This window comes from Xenopus tropicalis, chromosome 4 (assembly GCF_000004195.4).
Source record: "Xenopus tropicalis strain Nigerian chromosome 4, UCB_Xtro_10.0, whole genome shotgun sequence".
Classification (NCBI taxonomy): domain Eukaryota; kingdom Metazoa; phylum Chordata; class Amphibia; order Anura; family Pipidae; genus Xenopus; species Xenopus tropicalis.
Genome location: NC_030680.2, coordinates 75,052,764 through 75,069,652, shown reverse-complemented (window position 1 = coordinate 75,069,652; position 16,889 = coordinate 75,052,764). Strand labels below are relative to the sequence as shown.

General features: G+C 38.3%; 1 protein-coding gene across 2 annotated transcripts in view; it reads right to left on the bottom strand.

Moving 5' to 3' along the window:
- Positions 1–239: 239 nt before the first annotated feature.
- The window catches only part of sf3b3 (splicing factor 3b subunit 3), a 41,008-nt gene continuing 24,358 nt past the window's right edge, over positions 240–16,889 (bottom strand). For both annotated transcript variants that reach the window (XM_031900831.1, XM_002931659.5), the window contains exons 12-26: positions 16,157–16,308; positions 15,836–15,991; positions 15,557–15,712; positions 15,285–15,428; positions 14,211–14,333; positions 13,961–14,115; positions 10,567–10,741; positions 9,255–9,460; positions 8,275–8,431; positions 7,243–7,368; positions 5,858–6,070; positions 3,988–4,086; positions 3,769–3,912; positions 2,448–2,552; positions 240–1,230 (exon numbers count right to left, since the gene is read on the bottom strand). In XM_031900831.1, the coding sequence (XP_031756691.1) occupies positions 1,090–1,230; positions 2,448–2,552; positions 3,769–3,912; positions 3,988–4,086; positions 5,858–6,070; positions 7,243–7,368; positions 8,275–8,431; positions 9,255–9,460; positions 10,567–10,741; positions 13,961–14,115; positions 14,211–14,333; positions 15,285–15,428; positions 15,557–15,712; positions 15,836–15,991; positions 16,157–16,308 (2,252 nt within the window). In that variant the 3' untranslated portion in view covers positions 240–1,089. The remainder of the gene's footprint in view (positions 1,231–2,447; positions 2,553–3,768; positions 3,913–3,987; positions 4,087–5,857; positions 6,071–7,242; positions 7,369–8,274; positions 8,432–9,254; positions 9,461–10,566; positions 10,742–13,960; positions 14,116–14,210; positions 14,334–15,284; positions 15,429–15,556; positions 15,713–15,835; positions 15,992–16,156; positions 16,309–16,889) is intronic.

The window sequence follows — 16,889 nt, the reverse complement described above, 5'->3', positions numbered from 1 at the left end:
TGCAGAGTTCTTTATAAAAGGATGAGGAGGTCTTAACCATCTCAGTGGTATAACTTTAGGCCATCCTAGTCCAATGGATATGAATATTGTGTTGGCTGGTGAATCCTTACTGTCATGTTGCATTGCAACAAAGGAGCATTCCAATGGCTTCAGCATAACACCATGTAGTGAAATGAAAAATGGCAAGCCTACCAAAAGCCAAGCACAAAACAGCTCCAAGACATGGACAGAAATTTCTGTTTTTAAAAAAAAAAATGTTTTATTGATGTGCAGTCGCAATTTTCAGACAATTTTCAAGTTCTTGTTTCATGAAACACTTTTTACAAAACAAAACTAATCATTATACAAAACAGTATTTACAAGTTAAAGAGTGGCAGAATAAAACATGAGAATGTTAGAGCAGAGCCCATAAGTCTTTGTTGCTAACAATATATTCCCAAATTTGCACTGAGCACTTTGGCTGATTTTGTGCATTCAGGCCAACTGCCTGGGCACGCTTGCGAACTCAAAGTTCAGTTTAAGCAGACAATATTTTATTCCTTGTCAGATTACTGTTCATCTGTCCAACTGACAATATAATCTGCTAGTGCACCTTGCGGGCAGGTGTATCAGCAGATAAGGAATTAAGCTCCTTTACTGCCTGTCTGATGCAGCTATTCAGCCTGGCTTTGCCAACAAACAGAACAATAGCATTTGGCCATCCCTGTTTATGGCTAGTTACACAGTATCCCTCAAAAGGGTCAGACAGAATATAACCACCATAAATAGAAGTGAACAGTTCTGAGTACACCAGATAAGTTCTTCTGTTTAAAAACAAACGGCCATTTACTAGAGCTCCTGAAGCACTGACCTCCCTACTACTGCATTGAATTCTGGACACAATATAGCTTGAATGCATCAAATGTCCTCAAAGTGAAATTCAAAGCTTTCCTGTGAGACTCTCTCTTATGAACCCCAAAATCTTGGGAGCCTCACTCCCAGAATGCCAATGCTGTAAATAAAAAAATCAAATGTGTTGCACAAAACACAAAAGTCAAGTTAAAGAGAAAGGACAGATCGGTGCAAGTGAATTGACACTGGCAGTCTCTATTAAAAGGCATAACGTGTACGAATGTCTTCAAGCTTCTTGGAAACCTCAGGTGGTGTCCGGTCCAGTTCCTCTGCAACACTTTTCTGTTTGACTGGCTCCATGGAATTAAACTGCTCACAAAGATCCCCATCTATAACATTCTAAAAATAAGAGCACAATGTACAATTAAGGTGTGGAGCAAGATCACACACTAGCATGCATTTTTTTCTAAAATTTTAAAGATAAGGGATGGGCCCCTATGGCTGAAAATAGAACAAAAATATATAAGTCTTAATGCAAGACAAACTTCCAGCAGGCAGCTTTGCCCAGACACACCCAGATACTATAGCGTAACCCCTGTTTAGATTCAAGTGGTGGGTTTAAACAATACACTTCTATTTAGGTGCAAAAGGCATCATGCAATAGGCTAAAGAGCATGCAAAATGATAACTGATTTACAGAGTTTTGTTTATAGAACCTGTTGTTTATTAATGGATTCTGCACTTATATTTGAACAAAAAACTGGCACAACTAGTAACAGCAATTTTCTGTACCAAATCATACCCAATAAAAGACCCAACATCTCTCCAGCCCCAGAAATGGTTTAATCTTTATAACCTTGGCGTGTTTTGGTCATTTATTTTAATATGGGAGGTTGCATGTATGCAGATTATCACTGAAACGGTCAATGTAATTAGCAAACCCCATCTGGTGTACAAAACAGAAAAGAAAGGAATGAAAGGTTTTGTGACAAAAGATTGTTTTCAGAACTTATTTTCTTAAAGTTTTTGTTTGGATTTTAGAAATGTTCTTGGTAAATGCACTCAAGTAGATACTGTACTTCTCAGTGCAGTAATAGAGCAGATCCACTTCTTGTAGGCTGCAGTAAAAACAGGCTGAGAGCAGTGAAGCCAATGCTCCGTGTGCCCTCGGCCTAAATCACCAAGAAGCAGTTAATGAACGCAATGCACAATAAAACAGAAAACAGCAGAGCATGCAGTTCTACTTGAAAAAAAATTGCACGTTCAAAAGAGAATAATCCTTGGTTATCTTTCCTATTTGCTCTTTTCTACTAAAGCTGCCTGTATTTTATTTGTACAGACATTAAGCATTTTAGACACTGAATAATGTGATTCTTTATTGGTATAACCAATGGCTGTTTTAAATAAAAATAAAGTACTTAAGGTAACTGCAGCAGATCCCCCATTTTACGTTTTTCAGGGGACTAGAAAAAAATGGTGCAAAATCTGAGAAAATGTAAAATCAGGGAATTTTATGTGTTATATAATAGTAGGGCCACAAAACAATAGTGTAATACGTAGGAAAACTTAAAATCAGGGGATGTAAAATTGAGGTTTCACTGTAATCTTACACCTACCTTGACAGGGAAATAGTATGAGCGGAAGCTTAGGTGGTCTCTGCCACAGATTGGAGGATGCTCTGAACGCAGGTGCATTTCCACATGCTGAAAGAAATCATGATCCTGAAAAAAAAAAAAAAGGCAGAGTAATGTTATAACATCTCTTCAAGTCAAGTCAAAGCCTGTCTTTATCCAAATAAAGCCCCAAAATGAAAATGCTTTTATGTTATCTACTCAAAAGGATGTTGTGCTTCCCTCAGGTAGAACAGGTTAAAAAGGGGCTTTTTTTTTTAATACAACTTTGCATGCCCAAATAAACCTCCTTCTGCTGTTTCTTCATTAGGTTTGGTACCATCTTCATGTAGATAAAAGTCACTTAGCCACATGGAGAGTATTTTGGCTAAAGGCTAATCAGTATTGTGGTAAAGAATATGATAGATTGAGTCAGAATATGTGAAAGCTTTATAAATTTTTATAGCTTTGGAGCAAAATCTCATAGAAAAGCATGCACACAGTACAGATATCGGACCCCTTATCCGGAAACCCATTATGCAGAAAGTTCCTAATGACGGAAAGGCCATCTCCCATAGACTCCATTTTAATCAAATAATTCACATTTTTAAATATGATCTCCTTTTTCTCTGTAATAATAAAACAGTACCTTGTACTTGATCCCAACTAAGATATAATTAATTCTTATTGGAGGCAAACCAATCCTACTGGGTTTAAATTACTGTTAAATAATGTTTTTAGCAGACTTTAGGTAGGATATCCGAATTACGGAAAGACCCCTTATCCTGGATAATGAGTCCATACCTGTACCGATTGCTTGCATGCATGCTTAACAAAACAGGAAGGGCTAATGAGAAGATAGAGCTCTAAGTAAATATGAACAGTACAAATATTAAAATAATTTAATAATATTTTGCCTCTGCCTCCTCCAACTCAGAGATTGCATTTCATTTATTCATATTTAGAAAAGTGTTTTGTTTTTTTTTTCTTTACTCTGCACCTCTTCTACTCCCATAACTAATCTGAAAACGCTATCTTCAGTAAGCAGGATTAACAATGTAAACGGACCTGATTTCAGATAAACGGTAATGAACTGATCCTGAGTGTGCATGTAGAATTCCTGCCACATATATGAAAAACTTTCAGGAATGGGTCAGGAGTCAAAGCAAAATGCACATAGGTCTGGATGAAAATGAAATACACGTAATATGACTACAGTTGGCAGTCATATCCTTTGTACTTATTGTCTGGTTAGCAGTCTGTGTGGCAGTGGTGCAAGCCAATATTATGATATTTTTCTCTAACATGCAAAGAAATATACAGTTACCTCATGTGATGTGAATGGTACAAGGATACCAATGCCTCCTGATAAGGTAGTGTACACCAGGGATTCTGAGCCTCCTGGGATTAGTGTAGTCTTCTGTACTGAAAGAACAGTCTCTCCAACATGGTAATTTACAATTACTTCAGCCTGAAACAAAGAGCAATGATAAATAGGAGTCTAATGAAAACAGAAGCAAAGACTTTTACACTTTCAGAAACTTACCTTCTGAGATGCTCCATTCAGAAGACCTCTGTCCCATAATGCTTTGTTACCAGTAGGATCCTCATCAACATCATCATTAGTATTGGAAGGTAATCGAACCTAAGGAGAGTCAGCAATTTTAGACAACCAAGCTTTTGGTGTAAATAAAGCAACTGTGGCAACTGAGCAACAATACATTTACATATACACAGCACAAATGTTAGATTTACAGAGGAATTTTGTAACTAGAAGTATGCAAAACAAGCTACAGCTTACTGATGTATTATAAAAATTATAAATTATATAAAACATCAATATATATTTTATGATTCTTGGTTACATAGAAGCAGGACCCCAAGAGTCACCATGCCCTTTAGAGTGGGTTAACAATATACTATTTTATACAGCGACATTTTCATCTACAACTATACTATTACATTTAATACTAACAAAAAAAATGTTCAGATTAAAGGGGAACTATTGAAAAAATGAAACTAATATGAGCTGCATTAGTGCTGGGCGGTATACCGGTTTAACCGGTATACCGGTTTTTTTTAAAAAAAACGATATGGTTTTTAAACATACCGCTACACCGGTATGCGCGCCTCCTGCTATTTTTCTTCAATTATATCCGGGTTGCGCCCGTGCGCATGTGACGTCAGCGCGCACGCGACGTCGCTAGGACGCATTGCTGGAGGAACCACAAGTTGGGTAAGTTCTGCTGGGGGGTTGTGGTTGGAGTTGTGGTTGGAGTTGTGGGGGGGTTGTGGTTGGAGTTGTGGGGGGGGGTTGGGGGGCCCACCAATATTTATTATTTATTTTTTATTTATATACCGTCAAATACCGTGATACCGATATAATTTTGAAAAATACCGTGATATAAATTTTTGGTCATACCGCCCAGCTCTAAGCTGCATCTCATTTAAGTAAGAAACGGTTTAAATATAATCAATTAAAAACATGAGTTTATCAAATATCAAGTTACTCTCCAGTATCCCTTCAATCTTTCTCTATAAAAGCAGGAGCACAATTGTGATCGACAGTTCAGTCAAATAAATTGGTGTGTGCTCCTTTTGCCTAGAGTAGACAAAGTATTTGAGCCAAACAAGTCCGTCCCAGGTAGAGACAGATGCTGAGAGGGGGATGGCAAAAGGAAACCTGATTTTAGAAAAAGGACAGAACATATAATTACTGTATAAATAATTCTATTTCCATGAACTTGAGCTTATACAAAATTTTCCACAATGATTCCCCTAGAAGGGCATTTTGTGCAGTGAACCAATAGCTCAGACATAAGCTGGGTCCCATCTGACAAAAGGTTTAGACACTTTGACATGTTTTTTTTAACTTCTAGAAAACTGCAATTTGCTTTACATAGAGAATGACAGTTGCATTAGAACCATACCCAGGTGATGGCAGTGTAATTAAAATCATGATTGATTAAAATGTTACGGTCCTCTAATATTTGCAGTTACAGGTATGGGACCCGGTTATCTGGAATACCCTGGGTCCCGAGCATTCTGGATAAGGGAACTTTCCGTAAATTTTATATCTCTATAACTTAAGTCTGCTAAAATTCATTTAAATATTGAATAAACCCAATAGGCTTGTTTTTACTTAGTTGGGACCAAGTACAAGGTTCTGTTTTATTATTGCAGAGAAAAAGGAAACAATTTTTAAAAACTAGAATTATTTGCTTATAATGGAGTCTATGAGAGGTGGCCTTTCCGTAATTCAAAACTGGAATTTCGTAATTTGAACAGTTTTTCAGATAAGTGATCCCATACATTTACTAAAATACTGCCTTTTTGGTGATAAAGCATTTTGTACATGAAAGAAAGATTAACAGGTCAATAAAAGGGATCAGAATCAGGGTATTACTGAAACTTACTATGCAGATATTTCCAAACTTGTCTGCTCCAGCTACTGTATCATAGTCCAGGAGGCAGGAAGTTGTGACCCAGCGTGGGTATGTGTCATCCGCAAATATGATCAGCTGGTTTTCATTGCGCTTGTAACGAACCCATATGAAACTCTCCTGCACATCAGACAATATGACACGCTGCCCAATAGTTTGAATTCCCACAATAAAGTTTGAAATGTGCTATATAAAAAAAAAGCAAAAAAAAAAAAAAAAAAAAAAAACACTATTACAGATAAATCCTCTATTTTTCACCAAAAGTAAAGAGGATGATAGACGAGACAGATGATAAATCTACTTAATATTTAACCATCTTTATTAATGTGTTTCTGTGCTCTGATGATGTAAAACAGCATGACCCCCTCAAACAGTACCACAACCCAAGGCTCTCAAAAGCTTCTCTGGGATTGGGAGTACATAGATAAAAACTGGTTGTGTGTGGTACCCGGACAAAGTGCAAAGGTAAAAAGGATTATTTTTCTTGAGTTTCAAATAGTTTTTATCATTGATTACAAGCAAATGGTATAGCTGAATATCAAAGAGAGATACAAAGTTTATCTTTTACTAAATATAAATAGGGTTTTGTTGTAAGCCAACTAAAATGACAGTAGTATAAAATTAAGCTTATTCATACAATATGGTTATTGATTATTCAGCAGAATTCTCGTCTTTTTCAAAGAGATAGTTATAATACAATGCATTTAACAGTGCAAATGAAGCTACAGAGAAGTTGTATGTGGTACTCCTAAATAGAAAACTGCAATTTTAACAATTAAGGGCCGCCTCCTGGGATCATAGGATTCACAGAGCGCACAAACTGGTTAAATATTCAATCTGGGGGTATAGTTTTCCTTTAAACACTGCAAAAAGCTAGTGATCAGCTGCAACCACACACCACCACTTTCCAAGGACCAACTGCTTTTTACTGCCTTTTTTTTTTTTTTTTTTTAAATACCTCAGACCTTGCCCCTTGTGAAACTAATGGGCATATTTATACATTTTCGAGTTAGTTTTTCTAAATCGAATAAACTTGCATATTGAAGGGTCGCTTATTTAAGAAAAACTAATTTGAATAAAAAACTCCAGAATCTCTCAAATTTTTCGAGTTTGAGAATATGGCTTGACTTTGCCTAGGACAACTCACATTGATATAGAAATTTGCAAGCTTTTATATGGTAAATATTTACACTTGAATTTTTTTTGGGGGGGGGTGTGCACTTCATAAATACCAGACATTTCAGTTTTTGAACCATAACTCGAATTTGAAAAAACTTGAATTAAAAAAAAAATAAAAAATTAAGCTCGACCATTGAAAGGATTCCAAGCTTTAAAGAGTAATCGCAAACCCAACCAACCTTATTTTCACATTTTCTCAGAAGCTTCTTTTTTCCAAGGTCATATATCCTCAACAACTTTCCAACTCCAATCAAAACCCTCCCCTGAAAAGGTGCAATTGCAGCAGGGACCTCCTCAACAGGTGTCTGCAAATAAAAAAAAAATGATTAGCCCATGAAATACCACAGCAATAGATAAAGAATATATACAACCATACATTTGTGAAAGTAGCACGTTATGTAGGGCAAGAATTCATTTCCTGCATCAGTGATGCTTTTACCCTTACAAATGACAACCTAGCCGTGCCTACCCACACTCGGCAATTAAAACAGTTAACATTATAAAACTTTGGCACAGCAGGTGTTTGTTAAATACAGTTTGGTCACTTCTCATTGAAAAACCAATGGAAAATGGTACTTTAGGCGATTAACCCTGTTTAACAAGCCCCTCTCATCCCCTATGCATTAGGTGGGAATACACAGGAACGTTTCATTTATGACATATCATAGAATAGGGATTTTAAGTCACTGGAAATAGAGTTGTATTAAAACCACCTGACAAACACTATTGGTGGAGGGGGGAGATGGGGTGCTTAGGATACCTAAAAACACAAAACTAAAGGTAACCCAAAACAGCCTGGTGCACCATTATTCTAAGGTTAAACAGCCAATTGAAACAGTGCAGTTAACAAACGGATGGATGTGGATCTATGGGGCTGATCTCAGAACAACTAAAGGATAACTAAATGCTATAAAGACCAACTGCAAAATGCCTTAGAACATCATTGTCTAAATTATTTAATTTTAAGATGACCTTCTGCTTTAAAAGAGAAAATACTCAATTTCAAAGGCAAAAGGATAATATATTATATGAACGCCTTGCAAAACAGACATATTGTTCATCATAGACAGCTTTATGTAGACTTTTAACTGTACCAACACATCAATACAAGATATAATGAAATACTTCAGACTTTGCCAAGTAAGTGCTCCTGTGGTACTTAAGCACTATTGCTAAAGGCACAACCAGACTCTGGGCATTTGTTAACTTACCTTGTGCACAAATTCCAATTTTTCCCCATTGTTCACCAGTTTGTAAGTGTAAACTAATCCAGCAGCAACAGACCGGGGATTCAGAATAAGGTCTTTAGCTACCCCCACCAAGACATACCAATCATCTCCAGTATTAGTGAAGCGGCACACTGCCACACTTAAGAGGAAAAAAAAAAAAAACACAATGTAAAATACCAAACAACCTTTACAATAAATATTTAAATCACGAAATTATATCTTCTGCTGCTTTAACAAATAGCACTGCATCATTGACTGAAAAGTTTCAGCAGCTTGTGGCATTATAATAGTGCATTAATATAGGTTACAGAATAGACAAATTCCTCCTTAGGCACATTGCTATATGTGGCAGGAGATCAATCATGTTTATTCAAACAAACTAATCACACTCCAATCCAATGCTAGACTATAAACAGCATGTTGCATTGAACCAACAAGCCTTTCACTAAGCACTATCCCTCTTAACTTGCCACTGAAAGTAGGATAGATTGCCACAGGCTGCCCATCTTGCCCACTGTCAGAACAGAACATGCCCTCTTGTATGGCTACAGAACAATTTGGGGCAGATCCAAAGGAAATGGAGTGGGCAGAGATAAAGATGTCTATTCTCCTTTAAAGGATACCAAGGAGCCAGGAAAGGGATAAAGCACCAGAATCAGAAGTGCAGTTCTAAATCCTTAGTGTTCATTTTTTCATTTTTATCTTTAATACTGTTTTACCCGGGCAGAGGGTTCAGCATGCACCTGGGGCTACAATTAGCCAGTTTGTCCACTGTGTAGCACACCTTAATCAATTCATAGCTATAGGGACTTCACCACAATGTGCTTATGCCTCCCCATGCAAGGGAAAATGAAATGTGTCTTCGAAAGAACTTGTGGTTTTTTATTTTTTTCAAACACATTAGACAGGATACACTGTGGAAATGAATTTAAAGGCAACATAAAAACATGCTTCTAGCATACCTGAAAGCAGCCTCATTTTGTTCTAGTTGCACCAGATCAAGAGTATTTCCTTGGATAGGGTTCATGACACGAATGACTGATGCCCACTGGCCATTGCCAGCCTTGGGAGCTCCAAAGATGGACTCTGGCAGATTCTCATTCAGGAATGCAGCTGCCATCTCTGCTGCCAGCTCTCTTTCATCCTCCCCTGCTGCCTCTACCATTTCCTAGAAAACAAAAAGATAAAATTATTTTCACATGCTTGAAAACAAAGCTGTATATATTGCTGCTTACCTTTTAAGTACAAAATAACTAAATCATCCAAGACCTGGAAGGGATAACTACAGCAGTCTATGTCTAAAGCATAGGGGAAGTATACCTCTTGTTCAACACAAGTTCAAAGAATAGGGCTTGTGCTGAACATGACATAACTAGATTACCAATATATAGTTGTGACTATTAGCAGGGCAATTATCTGTGCACATCAATTATCTACCTTGCAAGGACCAAACATGGAGTAGCTATCCGGATATCTACTGGGAGCTGCTATCTTGCTACCTTCCCATTGTTCTGCTGATCGGCTGCTGGGGGGAAAAGGAGGGGGTGATATCACTCCAACGTGCAGTGCAGCAGTGAAGTGTGACCGAAATTTAGCAGAGCACAAGTCACATGGCTGTGGCACCCTGAGAAATGAACATGGCTAGCCCCATGTGAAATTTACAATTAAATAAAATAATCTGTTTATGCTTTTTGAAAAACAGATTTCAATGCAGGATTCTGCTGGAGAATCTCTATTAACTGATGGATTTTGAAGGGGGGGGGGGGGGGGGAGAAAGGATTTTCTATGACTGTATTCCTTTAAGAAGTGTATAAGTAGAGCTTAAATCTGTGTCATTTGTAGAGTTTGTTTTAGAAAAATGTATTTGGACAACAAGGAGATATAGGGGCTCATTTACAAAGGGCAACAATGGTTGTGTCGAAGTGGCCAAAGAAATTGTGCAAATCAGAGCCATTCATTAAGGGTGAAGAAACACGGAGCTACTAGTAGCAGCTACTCGTTGTGGCTACTAAAACAGACAATGCTGATCATTTACTGATAACGGTCTCAACGTGTTTTTTTAGCAGAGGCAATACTGCCTCGCGAGGCAACTTCAGCAATTTGCCGCAATCGCCTGCGCAGCGTGTGCCATCCCACCGGTGACTTACATTTTCGCTGGTTGGATGGTAGTTCGGGGATGCAATAATGAAGGGCAGAAACAGGAATAACACATTCATGCATTTATCAAGGGTCAGAGATTAAGAAGGCTAGCATTCATTAAATCTAGTCACATACCTCTGCCATTTGTTGTTTGCGTTGGGCTTTTGTAGCCTCTGTATAAGCATTATGATCAGTTTCAATAATGATAAGATTGTTACTTTCAGGGTGAATGACAAACTTGCGTGGAGTATACTGAAGTGGGAAAGCCACCTGGTTAAACACTGCTCCCAATTTCTCCAGAGCTAAGATCCTAAAAGAAACAAGCCATCATATATCTACCCAACATTGAAAACCTAAGAAACATAACTTGTAAAATCAAGGACTTTTTTTCAGTACTATAAATTTTCCAAGATGATGTTTGGGCCTCATGTCTGTAAAAAGATACATTTCCCAGAACACACACACTACTGTTAAATAGCAAGTAAATCTTTAGTGACTATCCCCTAAAATCACAGTTTACTTTCAATGTTCAGTCAGTGTGACTTGTTTCCCAGCACAGAAGCACAAATCTGTAGCACAGGGCATAAAGTAGGTACTGAAACTTTTCATTTTTTAACATTACAAGCTCAGTCCAGTCAGTTACAAAGTCAAGCCTGCCTGGTGGTATCACAAATGGGGAGGATAATACAGCTGCTAAGTTGAGTAGACTCTATCATGAATGCTGTCAGGGAAACAGTGCTGGGATAGATAGACTAAACCTTAGGTTCGTATTCATTATATTAAAAAGTTTTTTTTAACTGCTTTAAAGCTGCTTTAGCCTGTAAACCTCAGGAATGAGAGAGTTCAATCCTATCGGGTTTATTTAATGTTAATTGATTTTTTTTAGTAGACTAAGGGGCTGATTTATCAAAGTCCAAATTTCGGACTTTGAAAAGTATGTTTAAGAAAAAATTGTATCGCATCCTGGTCGTACGAAAATATTGTGGGGCGATTCGAAAGTTCCAAAATTTTCGTATCCAAACAATCGTAAAAGGTGCGAAAAACTTTGAACCTCAGTGCATGTTTTTGGAAGCCTCCCATGCCTCTCAATGGCACTCTGCAGCTCCAACCTGGCCAAAGGAGTCATGATACCAAAGCTTGAATGAATCTGAAACTTTTGTACTCGTTATGACAAATACAATTTTGTCTCACAAATTGTTGCAAAGTACGAAAAAGTAGCGGAAATTAATGAAAATTTTGCAGAAAACACGCAGAAAAAGTCAGAAAAAATAAAAATCTCTTCCATTCGGACTAATTCGTACTTTGATAAATGTGCCCCTTAATGTATAAAAGATCCAAATTGCTAGTTCTGACTACTACTAAGTGAGGGGTAGTTTACCCCTCTTTTTTTCACTTTTATTGTTTTCTAAAACATTTTTCTAATATTTACATTTAAAGTTTCATTTTTCACCTTCTGTCCCGCTTGGAGCAGATTTGTGACAAGGGGTCACTACAGTAAATGGTTATAATTAATACATTTCTTTAATGCCCAAGCTACCTAACAAAAAAAAAACCCCTTATACAATATGATCAGGCAAAAATAAAAAAAACTTAGCATGTCTTCTTTGATCAAAATTTTCCTCCAAAACTTGTAGCTAAAGCCCTCATTGGGACCCAATTTCAGGCATCTGTCCAAATGTAACTTGCCCTGCCCTAATAAAAAAATCTGTATTTTCCAGTTAAAAAGACACCACCTGTGGAACATCCTCCACGATAAAGTCCACCAGCCTTAACGAAAGTTCTTTCCAAGATTATTTATATCAGTGCTGTCCAACTTCTGTTGTACCGAGGGCCGGAATTTTTCCGCCTACGTGGTGGAGGGCCAATAATGGAAGCCAGTTTTGACCACTCCCCTTTTTGAAACTGCACCCACTTGAAACCACCCCCATGTTATCACATGATCATACCCATATTAATGGTTGTAGTACAGCAAAAACCTGCCATACTCTGCCTTCCCTACCCTGCCTGTGTGCCATACTCTGCCTGCCCTACCCTGCCTTTGTGTGTGCTATACTCTGCCTGCCCTACCCTGCCTGTGTGTGCCATACTCTGCCTTCCCTACCCTGCCTGTGTGTGCCATACTCTGCCTGCCCTACCCTGCCTGCGTGCCATACTTTCACTGTGTGTGCCATTCTTGGCTGGTTTGTGCCATACTTGGCCTGTGTGTGCCATACTCTGCCTGCCCTACCCTGCCTGTGTGTGCCATACTCTGCCTTCCCTACCCTGCCTGTGTGTGCCATACTCTGCCTTCCCTACCCTGCCTGCGTGTGCCATACTTTCACTGTGTGTGCCATTCTTGGCTGGTTTGTGCCAAACTTGGCCTGTGTGTGCCATACTCTGCCTGCCCTACTCTGCCTGTGTGTGCCATACTCTGCTTGCCCTATGCTGCCTGTGTGTATGGCACACACAGGCAGCCTACAGTGACACAATGCTGGCACTGCTCCTACAGTCTGCACAATAACTATATATTAAAAAACTTTTTAATTGCAGTACCACCTCAGTATATGTTCTTTTTGTAGTATGCAGGGATTATTTGTGGGTTTGCCTGAGGTGTGAACACTGCAGGGGGTGAACAATGCATACATTAAAAGGTGTTAACAGTACAGGGGATTACATATTTAAACAATACAGCCTGAATCTGAGGTGAGAACCATGCAGGGGGGGGGCAGTTAATCACAGTACTGATACCATTTAAAGCTTACACAAGAGTAAGCCATCAAAGCAGCCAGACAGGTGGGGGGCCACACAGAGGGGGGTCCGCGGGCCGCCAGTTGGACAGCACTGATTTATATCATTGGCCAATTATTTCCAACAGTGATTGTTTATTAATAAACAAGAAAAGCAGTATTAATATTTTTCTTCAAAAAACAAAGGATTATTCAACAAGTTGTGGTTATTATCCTTTATTATACCTTCTGCCCGATTTCAAACAGTTTCTAAAAACGGTGCAGAAACCCTCAAAATTGTGTTCGGCAGACAATAACCCCCCCATGATGATGTCAGTGACACCTAGGGGCACATTTACTAATCCACGAACGTCCGAAAGCGCCCGAATGAGTTTTTTTCGTAATGGTCGGTAGTTTTGCGACTTTTTCGTCACCGTCATGATTTTTTCGTATTTTGCACGACTTTTTCGTATATTTTCTGCAACTTTTTCGTTGCCGTTGCGACAAATTCAGATTGGTTTTTCGCCGTTTACGAAAAAATTGCGACGGAAAAAAGTTGCGCAAAATACAATAAAGTCGTGACCGCGAGAAAAAAAAGTTGCGCAAAATACAAAAACCCTGCGACAGCGACGAAAAAAAAAAAAAACGCTAAATTTTCGTTTCCAATCCAATTTTTTCCCATTCGGGATTTGGATTTGAGGATTAGTAAATGTGCCCCCTAGTGTTGACGTAATCATGCATGCCCCTTTGTCCAGGTTTAATACCAGGCAAAGGTGAAAATCCTAGAAGAAGCACAAAATAAAACCTGGTTTACTCCCACCTACCTCAGTGTGTTTGTAGAAATAGCAACAATTCCTTCAGGACACTGTTCAGATGCAAACCCAGAAGCATACTCCAGGGTCTCATAAGAAAGTGGGGTGAGGTGGAAGCGTGACTGATAAGAATAGCTCAACCAGGAACGACTTGACATGGCCAGGACCTGTAAGCAGGCATGATAAGGTTTGATACTGAACAAACATCGTATACAGAAAACAAAAATGTTTAAAAATGGAGAAATAGGGAAAAGAAACTTACCGCCTCCTGTCCCTGCATTCTAACTCTGAAGAGCTTGACAGGTCGAGACCCAAGATATCGAGTTCGGGTATCAGAAAGATCACCAGTAACTGGGTCTAAGACTGTTCTAAGCAATACACCATTCTATAAAAGAGAAAACAAAAAGAAAAATGTAGGACCTCTTTAGGGCTTCTCTGTAATACAAGAACGGAGCTATAAACAGCGATACTGACACAAAAATGTAGTCCTCAAAATAATGTTGTATATCAACAGTTAGCTATAGGTTATATTGATTGTTTTCTGCCTAGATGTCTGCTTTATTTAGTAATCGACACCTTAACATCCAAAACATGACTGTTTTGAAAACCCAAATGGTACTTCTCAACCTGTCAGTTAGTTATTCTCTTCACGGATATCAAAGGAAGCTGGGCGGATCTTTTTTTCCTTTACTTCTTGGCAGTCTCTGCATCTCACACTGCTCATATAAAAAAAAGAACTATGCAAACTAGTCCTCCAGCAATTCATTACTTTAAAGAAATGCTCTCTACCTTACAGATAAAAAGCATATACACATATGCAGCTTTCTTCCTTACAAGGCAGACACGGGACAGCTTATAATCACCTCACATAAAACTCCACCCTGGATGTTTAGGAGTTCAAAGGCTATTAGAGCAAATATGCTCAAGTGAACACAAATGCCTCATTCCTGGATGCTTCACTATCCACATCTGTACTATAGCATTCAGCATTCAAAAGTTTAATTAGACAGCGTTTGTATGTGATATGCAACTCCAGATTCCAACTGGCTAGATTTTCCAACTAAAATCTGTTTCCAAACAGATTACTGCTGCCCAAATATGGCAGCCCCCTCAGAGAGAAACATACGAGATCAGAAAAATATAAAAGTGATAGCCATATAGGCTGAAATTAAAGAGAGGATACAAAGATAAAACAATATTTAATTAAAAAAAGCATCATTTCTGGTGTCAGTTATGCTTTAAGACATTTACTTGCCATTCAAGAGCAACTCCACAGTGGTCCTAATCACTGGAAGTAGTAGTATATACTAAAATAATTATAAAACAATTAACCTACCTGAAGTCCTATATTAAGATAAAGGAACCCAATAGAACCACGTTCTCCCAGCTCATCCTGTCTTTCTGCACCACCCATCTCTACAATACACAGGGCCTCTGGCTGTGCGGGCAATGCCTGCATACTAAGTGGCTGCAGACAATCCTGAAGAAAAATTAAAATGGATTTTGTTAGACATAACCAGGCAGCACACAAAACATAACATTGTCTTTAAGACTATATCTGATGCAGCCTGCTTACTACACAAGACGATAATTCTCAATGGCACCTACCGAAGGGTCGAGACTGATAATACGAACAGTGTTATCGACAAGCCCTACAGCTAAGAATCGGGAACGCTGTTCTCCAGGGGGTACGTTAGCCAGGCTCATGCATACCACATCAGCTGACATTTCTTTTCTTTCAGTGTACTCATTTAACTGCCCAGACTGAATGAGAAGGAACAAAAAAAAAAAAAACACAGCAGGTCATAAAAACACAAATTAGCATAAATTCTTAGAAATGTTTATGAGACAGGGTCCCAAATGGTTCCCCGTTAAACCTCCACTTACAGGATCCATCTCAAAGTACACCAGCTCTCCTCCAGTCAGAGCAATCACTACCTGACGCTGATTTACAGCACATTTCACAATGATCTTTTTGCCTGGTGTTTTCCACTCGTTTACTCTCTTGTCTGCACGTATGTGTCTGATGCCATCAGGGTACACCTAGAAAATAAATTAAATAGTTTCTCATATTTGACTAGCAATCACCTTCAGAACTACTCTGCTCCCTTAGATTCGAACGTGGTAAGCATATGACTTAAATTCGTATTTATGCACAGTCATTCTGAATATTTATACATATTCAGGCATTTCAATGGCATAATGTACCTGTACCAAGGCATCTTCACCAAGCAGGGAGCAGGAGAGAGTTGGAGTAGTCCCAAGAAAACCAGAATCTGTCACTTCTTCTACGGTTTCACCAATGGAGAGTACCAAAGTGGCATTCACGAACGATACAATGATATAAGCATCATATTCATCTGTAATAAGACAGGACAACAGAAACCAGTTAAAGTATCTATACAAAATCAAGAGCTTCAGAACACCTTTCTGGTAAGTCCCCAAATTGCATAAAATCACAAATCAAGCCACTTTTATCACATATCTTTGAATATAAAATCAGTCTGTCATAAGAACCCTTTAACAAGTCATATGTCCGCCCAATTAAACAAAATAATAAACAGCTAAAACCCAATTATACATTTGCTCACACAGAAACGTAACAGAGAAACACCAGTCAAAGACTATATAAACAAATCATAACTGCAAAACTTGCAATTCCTTACCTAACAAATTACAGTTTAGGTAGAAAGCACAAATGTGTTGTCTATCCAAGATATGTTAAAGGCAATTTTATTCGGACATTATAATAATAATAACATTTTGCACTAAAAGGGGAAACTGTCATAACTGATTACCACCAATATAGTTTCCCTAACAATGTAAAAATGCAATCTACATATTAATTTAGAAGAAAGTGTGATGCCACACAGACAAAACACATGGTTTCAAGGTAAATGCCCAAGATAGAATAAGTGACCATGGCAGCTCCCTAACATAT